Source organism: Rhinopithecus bieti, unplaced genomic scaffold (assembly GCF_001698545.2).
Source record: "Rhinopithecus bieti isolate Rb0 unplaced genomic scaffold, ASM169854v2 scaffold_3043, whole genome shotgun sequence".
Lineage (NCBI taxonomy): Eukaryota > Metazoa > Chordata > Mammalia > Primates > Cercopithecidae > Rhinopithecus > Rhinopithecus bieti.
Window position 1 is genome coordinate 1,425,343 of NW_016804580.1, and position 13,009 is coordinate 1,438,351.

Consider the following 13,009-nt stretch of genomic DNA (forward strand, 5'->3'; position numbering starts at 1 on the left):
ATTTTTTAAAGAAAAAGGGGTGATGGCTTGAAGATAGATGTATTGGTGGGAGAAAAAAAGGATGGAGGAATGGAAGCCAATTGCAGTATTGCAGGAAGGAGGTACGAAATGGCTTGGATCTGAGTGACAGCAACGTAACACAGGAGTGGATCCAGAAAGAACGGGGCATGATACCCATTGGATCTGAGATGGAAGAGTTAGAAAGTGGCAACGATGAAAGTTTCCAATCTTGTTGTTTTGTTGTGTTGCCCTGAACAGACAGGGAAGCTGGCAAGGGAAGCGACGCTGGTTCATGTGTTTTAGGGCGTGAAGCAAGCTAAACCCAATCTCACATGTGATTCCTCCTAAGAGGCAAAATGGAATCAACGTGAAAAATTTCAACTCACAAATGAAAGTAAAGCTTTAGAATGCAGGTGAAAACAAACTCCCTTCTTATATATTATGATCACTGTTACATCATTTGATTTTGTTTTTTACATCATTTTACATCATAAACATGGTGGTGTAGCTGTCTACCAAATTCCTCTAAAAATCTGCCCCTTAGCAGCAAGATCTGTGTTAATCATCCCATCTCTTCAGTTCCTGGAACATAGTAGGTCCCTAAATAATAAGTCCAGCACTTAATATTTGTGAATTGAACTGGTTGATAGTAAGCAAAATTTTGTTATCGAGGCAAACAGAAAACAGAAGTGCATTTAGAGTCAGAAAAGCCTCGATTCAAATTCTTGTCCCCTTCTTCCCTCCCCTGCTAGTCATATGACCACAAGAAATTTGTTAGCCTTCATCTTAGACTCCTCATTAATGAAGTGGATGATCAAGTCTATCTTGCAGGAGGGTGTGAGTGCATTAAGTTAAATTAAATGTATACACAGTGCCTGTCATCTAGTTGGTATCAACATTAAAGTAGTTATACTATTATTATTACCTGTATTTCCATGGATTTTAGGTTTTGATATGGTTTTCACCCTCTCACTCTACCCTCCTCCTTCTTTCTAACATTCCATCCAAACAGTCCTGCTAGATGCTGTTCTCTTGGCACAGCTAGCCAGCTTTCCCAAAGCCTCCATAGGCCACTAAGCTTCTGTCCACACGGCTGGCTGGTCTGTCAGTTTAAGTCACCCAATTCAACTGACATCATGACAGCTTGCAAATTCCAAAATCACTGTTGGTAATTTAGATGTGGTAGTGTTTATGCCTGGCCTATGAATTACACCACCATGTCTTTATTTATATGCAACTCACATCATGCTGTGTTGAAAGCAGCTTGCTAGTCCAGCACTTAAAAATACTTCTGAGATAGGTTTTCATAGCAATCAAAAAATAAACACAAAACCCATGAAAGCTGTGTCTGTGTACCCAAAAGATACCTAAGAACATAGTAGCATAGAGAGCAGGCTGAGTTGTCTCAAGGATGTGAGTTCAGATTCATTGATATCCCTGACTGATGACTATCACCCATTGATTGAGGCACTGTGTATCTTATCTCAGAATGAAATGAATTCTTAAGTCTCATGAATTCTACATGAATGAGTGAAAGTGTTTTTGTAGCTTTCACTTCTCTTACAGTCCACCAAAAACAATGGTATTTTCTAATAGGAAGCACACATTGAACACTGTATATGTGTGTATGTATATGTGTATGTAGTACATACATATACTTTATTTTGAGACAGGTTCTCACTCTGTTGCCCATGGTGGAGTGCAGTGGTGTGCACAGCCCACTGCAGCCGCAATTTCCCAGTCTCAAGCAATCCTCCTACCTCAGTCTCCCAAGTAGGTGGGACCACAGGTGTGCACCACCATGCCTGGCTAATTTTTTTTGTTTCATATATATATATATTAGAGATGGGGTCTCACTATGTTGCCTAAGCTGTTCTCAAACTCCCGATCTCAAGCAATCCTCCTGCTTTGGCCTCCCAAAGTGCTGGGATTACAGAACACTTACACTTTTATACATTCTATATGCATCAAGCAAACATGTCTGTGGCAAGAGAGCAACCTATCACAGCCCTGAGACTTCAGAATGGGGACAGGTTGGAAGGAAGAGCTACCTATCCCTGAGATGATGAAGAGAACCAGTGCCCATTCCAGGAGACATCACCACAGCCCAGAGGAGTCAGCTATGAGCACCAGCAGGGCACAATGCCACACCGCGCCAATACCTTATCCTCCTTTTCCATAGTGAGTCAGTCAGCAAGCGTCCCCTGACAGTGCCACCGCATTGCCCTGGGATCGGCATTGCATGTAGAAGTGAGTGCCACACTCTCTTCTCCCGTACGGAGATCGCCTTTCTCATTCTAAGGGTTCCAGGCAAACTCACAATGGTGACATTTGCTGAGCAGTGGCTTGAATAAAGGGCTCTCAGAAAGCAAGATGTAACTCAGAGCATAGGCTTGTCCTCCATGGCACCAGGCCCCAGGAATGCTCCTGGGGAATGACCTGCAGCCTCCCAGTGAAAGACAGAATAAAAGAAAGCCCCAGCAGGCGAGCTGGACAGTAGAGAGTCCTGTAATTCCACCTTGGCAGCACCATTTGCAAGAACGAACTGGGATAAGGTAAACAAAATATTGCCTAAAAGAGGCTTGTCCGAAGAAGTCAGAAGCAGCTCTTCATTTGCCTCTAAATTATTTTTCTTAAATACCAGGTAACCTGCAGTACCCCTTGCCCCCACCAAAAAAAAAGAAAGAAAGAAAGAATTTTTTTTTCCTCCTACCCACTGCAGAATCGATTTTACAGTGGTTCTGTAGTTAATCCTTTCAGTACACCATAAATCTAAATACTCAAAAAACCTGTGCTTTTTCAATTGCTACTAAATCACAAGAAGACTGATTTACATAGCCTCTTTTTATCTCCCTTGGCTGGTGAGTACTCAGCTCTGCTCGTTACTAATGTTGAAACAACAGCCCTTGAATTGAGTGATTTCCCTAGAAAGGTTAAGATGACCGAATCTGAACACTCTCTCCGTGCCTGGGACACGAAGTTTTTTGCTCCGTAGACAGTTTTATCCCCCTCACCCCAAGGTCAATTGCACGAATTCTTCCGGAAAACAGGACCTGTGACATTTCCCAGACAAATCACCGTAAACCCTGCACTGTGCATTGCTGTCCTAAAATTAACACACAAATCTATTGCCGCCAAACATTCTGTCATTTGTGTTATATAATTGCCTTTCATTTGAACTCATTAATCAAATTGGGGTTTTTAAGCAACACCTAATTAATTATTTCATTGGCTCAAATTATACCTTTAATAACTTCCACCAGAGTGAAAACCACTGATCACTGAGTTCGATTTTGAAACTACGGACGTTGAGTTTCCTCTTTCACCCAGAATTTTCAGATCTTGTTTAAAAAGTTGGGTGTGGTTTCATGGGGGGGAGGGGAAGAGCGAGAGGAGACCGAAGGGACGGGGCGGGGACTCTGCAAGAAAAACCTTCCTGGTGTAATCGTGATCCGGGAGGCCCACGTATGGCGCCTCTTCAAAGGCTGCATAAGTTTCTTACTAACAAAAAGTCCGCACATCGAGCAAAGTCAGGCTTTAGCGAGTTATAAGAACTTAGAGGCGCTCTTGTCCCCCACAGGGCCCTACTGCACACATCAAAGCGACGGCCCAGCTCTAAGTTGGTAGGACTGGGAACCAGCAGCACGCGCGGAGCCGCGGAGACTCGAGTCAATCTGTCTAACGGTTTCCCCTAAACCGCTTAGGAGCCCTCAATCGGCGGGACAGCAGGGCGCGGTGAGTCACCGCCGGTGACTCAGCGACCCCACCCCTCTCCCTCGGGCTTTCCTCTGCCACCGCCGCCTGGCAACTCCCGCCGTCCGAAGCTGGACTGAGTCCGTTAGGTCCCTCGATAGAACCTCCCCTCCCCCCAACATCTCCCAGCCAAGGCAAGTCCACTGACAGAGGCGTGGGCCGGAGCAGCCCCCCTTTCCAAGCGGGCGGTGAGCGAGGCTGCGCGGGGCCTTGAGCCCTGCGTTCACGCTGAGCTCTGCGCGCCCCCACCCCGCGTTCCAATCTCAGGCGCTCTTTTGTTTCTTTCTCAGCGACTTCAGATCTGCCGGATCCCTTACTCTTCCCTCTTCCCGCTCCTTTGCTCGCGGGTCTCCCCACCTGACCGCAGCCCCGAGGCAGCCGCGCGCTTCCTCCCACGCCCCTTTGGCGCGGTGCCACCGGACCCCTCTGGTTCAGTCCCGGGCGGATTCCCCCTCACCGCGCGACCCCGCCTTTCTCAGCACCCCAGGGTGAGCCCAGCTCAGACTATCATCCGGAAAGCCCCCAAAAGTCCCAACCCAGCGCTGAAGTAACGGGACCAAGCCCAGTCCCGGGCCCTGGAGAAGAAAGGCTCGAGTGTGCCCCCACCCCACCCGCCCACCCTCTCCGCTTCTCGCCAGGTCCCTATTGGCTGGCGCGCTCCGCGGCTGGGATGGCAGTGGGAGGGGACCCTCTTTCCTAACGGGGTTATAAAAACAGCGCCCTCGGCGGGGTCCAGTCCTCTGCCACTGTCGCTCCGAGGTCCCCGCGCCAGAGACTCAGCCGCGCTCCCACCACCCACACCCACCGCGCCCTCGTTCGCCTCTTCTCTGGGAGCCAGTCCGCGCCACCGCCGCAGCCCAGCCCATCGCCACCCTCCTCAGCCATGACCACCAGGTCTGTGTCCTCGTCCTCCTACCGCAGAATATTCGGCGGCCCGGGCACCGCGAGCCGGCCGAGCTCCAGCCGGAGCTACGTGACTACGTCCACCCGCACCTACAGCCTGGGCAGCGCGCTGCGCCCAAGCACCAGCCGCAGCCTCTACGCCTCGTCCCCGGGCGGCGTGTATGCCACGCGTTCCTCTGCCGTGCGCCTGCGGAGCAGCGTGCCCGGGGTGCGGCTCCTGCAGGACTCGGTGGACTTCTCGCTGGCCGACGCCATCAACACCGAGTTCAAGAACACCCGCACCAACGAGAAGGTGGAGCTGCAGGAGCTGAATGACCGCTTCGCCAACTACATCGACAAGGTGCGCTTCCTGGAGCAGCAGAATAAGATCCTGCTGGCCGAGCTCGAGCAGCTCAAGGGCCAGGGCAAGTCGCGCCTGGGGGACCTCTACGAGGAGGAGATGCGGGAGCTGCGCCGGCAGGTGGACCAGCTAACCAACGACAAAGCCCGCGTCGAGGTGGAGCGCGACAACCTGACCGAGGATATCATGCGCCTCCGGGAGAAGTAAGGCTGCGCCCATGCAAGTCGCTGGGCCTCGGGAGGGGGCTGGAGGGAGAGGGGAACGCCCCCCGCCCCCGCCAGGGCTGCCACGCCCTTGGGGATGAGGCCTGGGGGAGGCCTGCCGGGGGGACTACGAAGAGCCCCGGCTGTGGCTGTGGCGGCGCAGCCCCGCCCGGAACCCAGACCTTGCAGTTCGCATTTCCCCCTCTGTCCCCACACATTGCCCAAGGACGCTCCGTTTCAAGTTACAGATTTCTTAAAACTACCACTTTGTGTGCAGTTGAAGGCCCTTGGGCACAATGAGAGCGAGTCCTCCAAACTTTTATAATGTTTCCTGCCCCTTCTGGCGGGCTGCCAATCGCCGGGCGGGAGAAGGAAGGAGGGGAAGGCGGTGGAGGGAGCGAGACAAAGGGATGGTCTCTCGGGGGTGGGGCTGGCGGGGCTGCCCTGCAGGTCTATGCGGCGACCGCGATTGCCCCTCTGCGCGGTGCCCAAGGTCCCACTGAAACCTGCCGAGGACCGCAGGCCTGAAAGCTGCAAGCGCTAGTTGCGCGGAGGTGGCGCAGCGGCTCTGGAGGCGCAGCGCGGCTATGTGGTGGTTGGGTGTGGCCGCCCCGCCCCTGGCGGTTTCCCAGTTCCCCTTTGGTTAATGCGCAACTGTTTCAGATTGCAGGAGGAGATGCTTCAGAGAGAGGAAGCCGAGAACACCCTGCAATCTTTCAGACAGGTTTGTAGGCTTTCTTCCCACTCGCAGCCACCTGACCCCACCCAACACAACCCACGAGCAATTCTAAAAGTTGCTTAACCCACGTCTAAAAAGTGCAAAACTTCAGGGCTGCGCGTAAAGCCCTCTAGTGGCGGGAAGACCACAGATTGGAGCTTCTTCTTATTAGAAAAAATATTAATAAAACCGCTTGGACGATTTTTTTATTTTTTTGAGACGGAGTCTCACTCTGTCGCCTAGGCTGGAGTGAAGTGGCGAGATCTTGGCTCGCAGCAACCTCCGCCTCCCGGGTTCAAGCGATCCTTGAACGATTTCTAAGCCGTTCCTTGGGACATAAAGAAAAATCCTTTAACATTTTACTTTGTTTCCAAAATGTTGCACAGTTTTGCAACACATTGACCTTCTGGTTTCGAACGGTCACAATTTTAGATTGTGGTTTGCCAAAGTCAAGTTGCTTAATTTTACAAGGTCACAAAAGCGCAGTTATGCCCTACAGTTTAAAATGGAAAACGTGTTGGAAGAAAAGAAAACTTAGTTTCCAACTGGAATGGAGCCAGCAAGTTTCTTTTCTTCTTTGCAATTTCTATTGTGGCATTAAAGTTCGATGGAAGTATCACTATGCACAACTATTTTGTGATCTAATAAGGGTGAAAAGGAGCCATCTGTCCCCTCGGCTGAGGGGTATTAATGGTTTCTATGGGCTTCACTATGGAATGTAGATACAGACATTCTGGCAAATGTGGTGGCTGTGGACAGAAATAATAGGAGTCTTTGTGTTCCCGGGGAAGCTTTGCAGCAGGCTACATTCTTATTGAATATGTAGTGATGTAAGCACGGTTCTAATTGGACACAAGTATTTGCTAACATCCGTTATCTAATCTGGCCCAGACTTGAGAAGTATGTAATGTAAAAAGTTTTTAAAGCTACAAATATACCTCACATTTTGAAAGTCCTTTCTTGATTGGATTCTTGTATTCTTTAGCACTCTTGCCATAAAAAATAATAATAATAGTAATAAACCCAAGGCTGAAAATTCAATTTTAACTAAAGGGTTTTGTGCGTTTTTTTTTTTTTCACCAAAATTGGATGGACTTACTGAATTTTTGACTTAAAATTGGAATCCAGAAGCCAGAAGATCCCCATTATAGTCTATAGTTTATTCTCTGGAATATTTACTGGGATTAACTGCAAAGCACTCTCAGATGAATAGTGTAGTACAACATTTTGAAACTGAAAAACATTTACCAAATTAATTTAACCACAGCAATGTGTGGTTCATTTTAGTCCTTGAGCATTTTTGATTATCATACCTGTAATGTTCTACAGAGTAGTGAGTTAACATGAAACAACATCAATACAAAAGATCCTCTGTTTAGAGATTAAGCAAAACTCCTCGTTCTCTTCCATGTAAGCAAAATTCCTCATTCTCTTCAATGTAATAGTAATACCACATTGATTTTTCTTTGGAGATTAGTAAACTATCTTTTATGTATTTCTTAGGGCTTAGCAAGTAAAAATGAATGTTTTCATCAAGTCTGATCTTTTATCACCCACTCTTCATTTTTCCACTAAGGTGATAGAAAAGTCTCAACAGTTTAAGACCATAAGGCTATAAACTGAACTCCAAATATAATTGCTGACAAGGTAAACAATCCTCACGCATCCTTTTAGAGGAAATAAAATCTTAGTTGCAAGATTACATGTTCTGAATTGGAATGTTGAGCTTTACAAATGGAAACATAGAAGGACAGCTGAATCAGCAAAAATCCTTCATGTAGTTTCATTCTCTGCAAGTTTAACCAGTCATTCTGAAACAGGCCAACTGAACGGATACAGTGGCGAGTGAAAAAGACACGCCTTTGTAGGGTGAGTCAAAGGAGTTTTAGAAGAAAATCCATCAGAGAAAGCGAAGAAAATACAGTTCAGAGTTACATTTCTTTTCCAGTTTTTCCTGAACTGAATCTTTGGCATGCATATCCTGAATTGGGTTATTATTGAATGTAAATCTAGCCTTGTACAATGGATGCCAGATGACTACATATTCGCTTTGGAGCCTAAGGATAAGTTTCAAAAGATTTGAGTGGGGGAAAAAAAGCTAAAACTCTTGAAGCACAAGTTTCTGTTCTCCATGTACTCAAGTGTACATGAAGTTGTGAAAATTTGTCCACCTCTATCATCATGTTATTCCACAAAATTACAAAACAAATCTTAAAAATGTTGTGGCATAGATTTTCTAGATTTAAAAAGTAATTAAATTAAAGGAATTACTTTATTTTTTGAAACAGAGTGTTACTCTGTTGCCCAGGCTGGAGTGCAGTGGTGCTATGTCGGCTCACTGCAACCTCTGCCTCCTAGGGTTGAAGAAATTATCCTGCCTCAACCTCTCAAGTAGCTGGGACTACAGGTGTGTGCCACACACCCAGCTAATTTTTGTATTTTCAGTAGAGACGGGGTTTTGCCGTGTTGGCTAGGCTGGTCTCAAACTCCTGACCTCAAGTGATCCACCCACCTCGGCCTCCCAAAGTGCTGGGATTACAAGCAAGAGCCACCATGACCAGCCTTAAAAAGTAATTTTAAAATGTCACTGGTAAAATGTGGATTCAGTCATGACTGAGTGCAGTTTACCATGTGTGTGGACATTTATTTATTTTAAAATTGTCTGATCACCACGTTGAGTAAAACACAAGGGGTCACAATTAAAATATATTAGTGAGCAGGAGAAAGCACAGCATATTATAGCACTGAATGATTTATAAACCTATACAAGGGTCATAAAATGTGTCAGCACCTTTTCTATAGTAAGGAGACTAGGTTCAGATGGTTAATCTAAGACAAATAAATGAGATAAGCCATAGACTTTTACATCCTCCATGTCCTGTCTTTTCTCTGTTCAAAATAGGATGTTGACAACGCGTCTCTGGCACGTCTTGACCTTGAACGCAAAGTGGAATCTTTGCAAGAAGAGATTGCCTTTTTGAAGAAACTCCATGAAGAGGTTAGTGGAGTGACTTTCAGGGAATGAATGAGGGTAAGGCAGCCCCCACGGTTGGCACAGCTGACCGTCTGTCTGTTCTTTTTGCAGGAAATCCAGGAGCTGCAGGCTCAGATTCAGGAACAGCATGTCCAAATCGATGTGGATGTTTCCAAGCCTGACCTCACGGCTGCCCTGCGTGATGTACGTCAGCAATATGAAAGTGTGGCTGCCAAGAACCTGCAGGAGGCAGAAGAATGGTACAAGTCCAAGGTAGGAAACAAATCAGTGCAGCTTGAACAAAAGAAAAGCATTGTGTTCTCAAAACCCAATACTTGTGTGTGATTCCTAAATATCCTCTAGCTCCAGTGCAAAGCTGGCTTTGACTTCTTGCTCACATTGTGTTTGTCACCACGGCCTTCCTACCACTCACATCACCTCCTTTATTTATTTATATGTATATTTATTTATTTATGAGACAGAGTCTTGCTCTACTGCCCAGGCTGGAGCGCAGTGGCATCATCTTGGCACACTGCAGCCTCCGCCTCCCAAGTTCAAGTGATTCTCCTGTCTCAGCCTCCTAAGTAGCTGGGACCACAGGCAAGCACCACCATGTCCGGCTAATTTTTGTCTTTTTAGTAGAGATGGGGTTTCACCATGTTGACCAGGCTGCTCTCAAACTCCTGACCTCAGGTGATCCACCTGCCTTAGCCTCCCAAAATGTTGGGATTACAGGTGTGAGCCACCACACCTGGCCACATCACCTCGTCATAGCAGACTCCCTTCCCCCTAACCTTGCCTCCAAGTAAACCCCAATGCCATACCTTTGACGTCCACTGTGTTGAAATGAGCATAGTAGACTGAACCCTGAAAATATTAATGTCAGTACTCCACTGCTCTTTCCCTGACTTTCAAAACAGAAATTTAAACCTATACTGGAAGACATTCAGTGAGAAATACGATTTCTTTTCTAAGAGAATCAAAAGACTTGAATGTGAGCAATCTACATTTCTGTTTTCTTCCTAACAGTTTGCTGACCTCTCCGAGGCTGCCAACCGGAACAATGACGCCCTACGCCAGGCCAAGCAGGAGTCCAATGAATACCGGAGACAGGTGCAGTCCCTCACCTGTGAAGTGGATGCCCTTAAAGGAACCGTGAGTACCAACCCTGCAGTAAAAGAGGGAAAATGATGGCTCATTCTGTTGACTAAGCTCATGGTGATACCTGAACAAGATGCTGAGTCTGTAAAAATTTATACCATAATGCAAAGAAAATGAATTATCAAGACAGACTCAAAAAGGACTTGATGGAGCTCTTGAAGGTTTTAGCTTGCATATATCATTGCTTCTAATATGAAGGACTTGGTACTTGTATTCTCCACCAAAAACTATAGTGGTCGCCATTTGCCATTAATGGAAATTATTGCAGAAGGTCTGTAAATTGTTCTGGGAACAGCTGGGGTTTTCTGAGAAATAACACCAGAAATCTTTCTCACCTCCTGCAGAATGAGTCCCTGGAACGCCAGATGCGTGAAATGGAAGAGAACTTTGCCGTTGAAGCTGCTAACTACCAAGACACTATTGGCCGTCTGCAAGATGAGATTCAGAATATGAAGGAGGAAATGGCTCGTCACCTTCGTGAATATCAAGACCTGCTCAATGTTAAGATGGCCCTTGACATTGAGATTGCCACCTACAGGAAGCTGCTGGAAGGCGAGGAGAGCAGGTAGGGAACTCAGACTTGGATGTGTGAACTAATGGTGACCATTTGTTAGGCCCTGTGCCACTGGCCTCTAAGCACGGTGTCACATTTAATCTTTAGAAAGTTTCTTTGAGGTAACTAGTTTCCACTTTTTGTAGAGGAGGAATTTGAATTGAGAGAGAGTAAATGACTTGCTAAAGTAAGGGTTAACCAACAGCAGAGCTGGGATTTGAACCCACAAATCTGTCAAAGCCTCCACTCTTCTAACTCCTGTTCATGCCTCTGTGGAGAAAGTGCTTGTAGTAACATATTTTAAATGTACTAACAAGACCAGTCATAGGAAAATGTTTCTGAGACAAATCCCTAGTTTATGACTTAAAACAGTACGTTTTCTTACATGACGAACACGAGAAGTGTATTAATTTGTTCCTAGTGGTTGAAGTTATGTGCCAACAATTTTACTGTTTCTCTTCATCTGTTTATAGGATTTCTCTGCCTCTTCCAAACTTTTCCTCCCTGAACCTGAGGGGTAAGCATTTTATTTCCCTTTAAGTAAAACATCAGCAGCTTGTAACCATTGTGTTTATGTCAAAGCATTTTTTTTTTTAGGATATCTGAGAAAATGTCATATAAGAGAAAACTCTGTAAAACATCTAATTTTCGAACCCAAGTACACTCTTGCATTCTATGCTCTAAGTTAAATGCAAACTCCTTTTTCCTTCTTCCTGCCACAAGTGCTATCTCATCCTGATTCTCAAGTGTGTCAAGGCCTGGGTTTGCAAACAGAGACCACTCTAAAATTATTTGGGGAGTAGCACTTTACATAATTGCCTCTCCCCCACAAATCATAATTGTTTCACTAAAATGGTTACTTGGTTTTTCTAAGAAAAAACTCGTTTGTACTCATTTTGGCCTCTTTTATTTATTTAGAAACTAATCTGGATTCACTCCCTCTGGTGGACACCCACTCAAAAAGGACACTTCTGATTAAGACGGTTGAAACTAGAGATGGACAGGTTGGTATCTTTTAAGTAAAATATAGAGTAATCTCAGACAGGAGTTGGTATGTTTTAAATCAGTGAATCTGCATCTCAGATACAGCAGGCTAATTTGAGAGGTTCAGGTTTCATTCATGCCTACTAAAAAAAGAATAGGCTCCTTCTTCCAGCAGTACACACAGCCAAGTAATTATTTGGCTCCTGGATGTGAAGCTGAGATAGCAATCTTCCTACACTCCAAAATTAGTGATTTGCTTTGGTGCTTAATTTGAAGTGGGAGTAAGCTTCCTTAAACCACTTCCTAAAGCAACTACAAGAAACAGCTTCACTAGACTACCTCAATATGGGGAATGCTTTGATCCTGGACATATGGCGTCTTCCCACCTCCATACTTTATAGATTCCTAAACCCATCTATATAATACAAGCATGTGCCATACGATCATTTAGTTTTAATATGTCTTAATTGCTTTTAAACTTGGCTGTGTTGTGTACAACTATTATACCATCCTTTATAAACACACTTCTTTAAAAAAAAAATTCTTTTTGTAAGTTACAACGTTTCATTGGATCCTTATATTGCCTGTAGTGGAAGAGAGTCCTGTGTGTCTGCTGCTTCTAGCTTTCATTCATGCAGAAGCAACATAACCTTCTGATTTGCACAATAAATTGTATATATTTAGCAGGATTTTTATTTGCCATGGTATATAGGATAATTTAATCTTTGGCATGTGGCATTACATTTATTTGGGGTTTTTTTTTTAAACAGGTTATCAACGAAACTTCTCAGCATCATGATGACCTTGAATAAAAATTGCACATACTCAGTGCAGCAATATATTACCAGCAAGAATAAAAAAGAAATCCATATCTTAAAGAAACAGCTTTCAAGTGCCTTTCTGCAGTTTTTCAGGAGCGCAAGATAGATTTGGAATAGGAATAAGCTCTAGTTCTTAACAACCGACACTCCTAAAAGATTTAGAAAAAAGTTTACAACATAATCTAGTTTACAGAAAAATCTTGTGCTAGAATACTTTTTAAAAGGTATTTTGAATATCATTAAAACTGCTTTTTTTTCCAGCAAGTATCTGACCAACTTTTTCTGCTTCAATAAATCTTTGGAAAAACTCTTTCGTTGTGTTATTTATTGGATAGTAGCTAAATAATTCTCTATTTGGTCCTATTAGTTAATTAGTCATTACAATCATGTAACTTGATAAATTCAGGTTATTTATGCTTGAGATGTAGTTCCTAATTTTGTCATTTTTGATAGACCCCACTTCTTTTTATTATTACTTAAAAACATTTACAAATAGGTGCTGTCGAATAAAATAACTTGTACCAAAATGAAGATAGGTCTCTATACAATGAGCTCAGCCCTGTGATTTTAATAATAACAGACTTCCTAAAATTAAAAAA

At 44.7% G+C, this 13,009-nt stretch overlaps 1 protein-coding gene across 1 annotated transcript; it reads left to right on the forward strand.

Annotated features, from left to right (window-relative positions):
- The first annotated feature begins 3,459 nt into the window (after positions 1-3,459).
- VIM (vimentin) lies at positions 3,460-12,720 on the forward strand. Its single transcript, XM_017869192.1, has 9 exons — positions 3,460-5,199; positions 5,863-5,923; positions 8,820-8,915; positions 9,003-9,164; positions 9,921-10,046; positions 10,397-10,617; positions 11,079-11,122; positions 11,524-11,609; positions 12,360-12,720. The coding sequence occupies exons 1-9, from the start codon at positions 4,637-4,639 to the stop codon at positions 12,399-12,401; spliced, it is 1,401 nt and encodes a 466-aa protein (XP_017724681.1). The 5' UTR covers positions 3,460-4,636; the 3' UTR covers positions 12,402-12,720.
- The last annotated feature ends 289 nt before the right edge of the window (positions 12,721-13,009 follow it).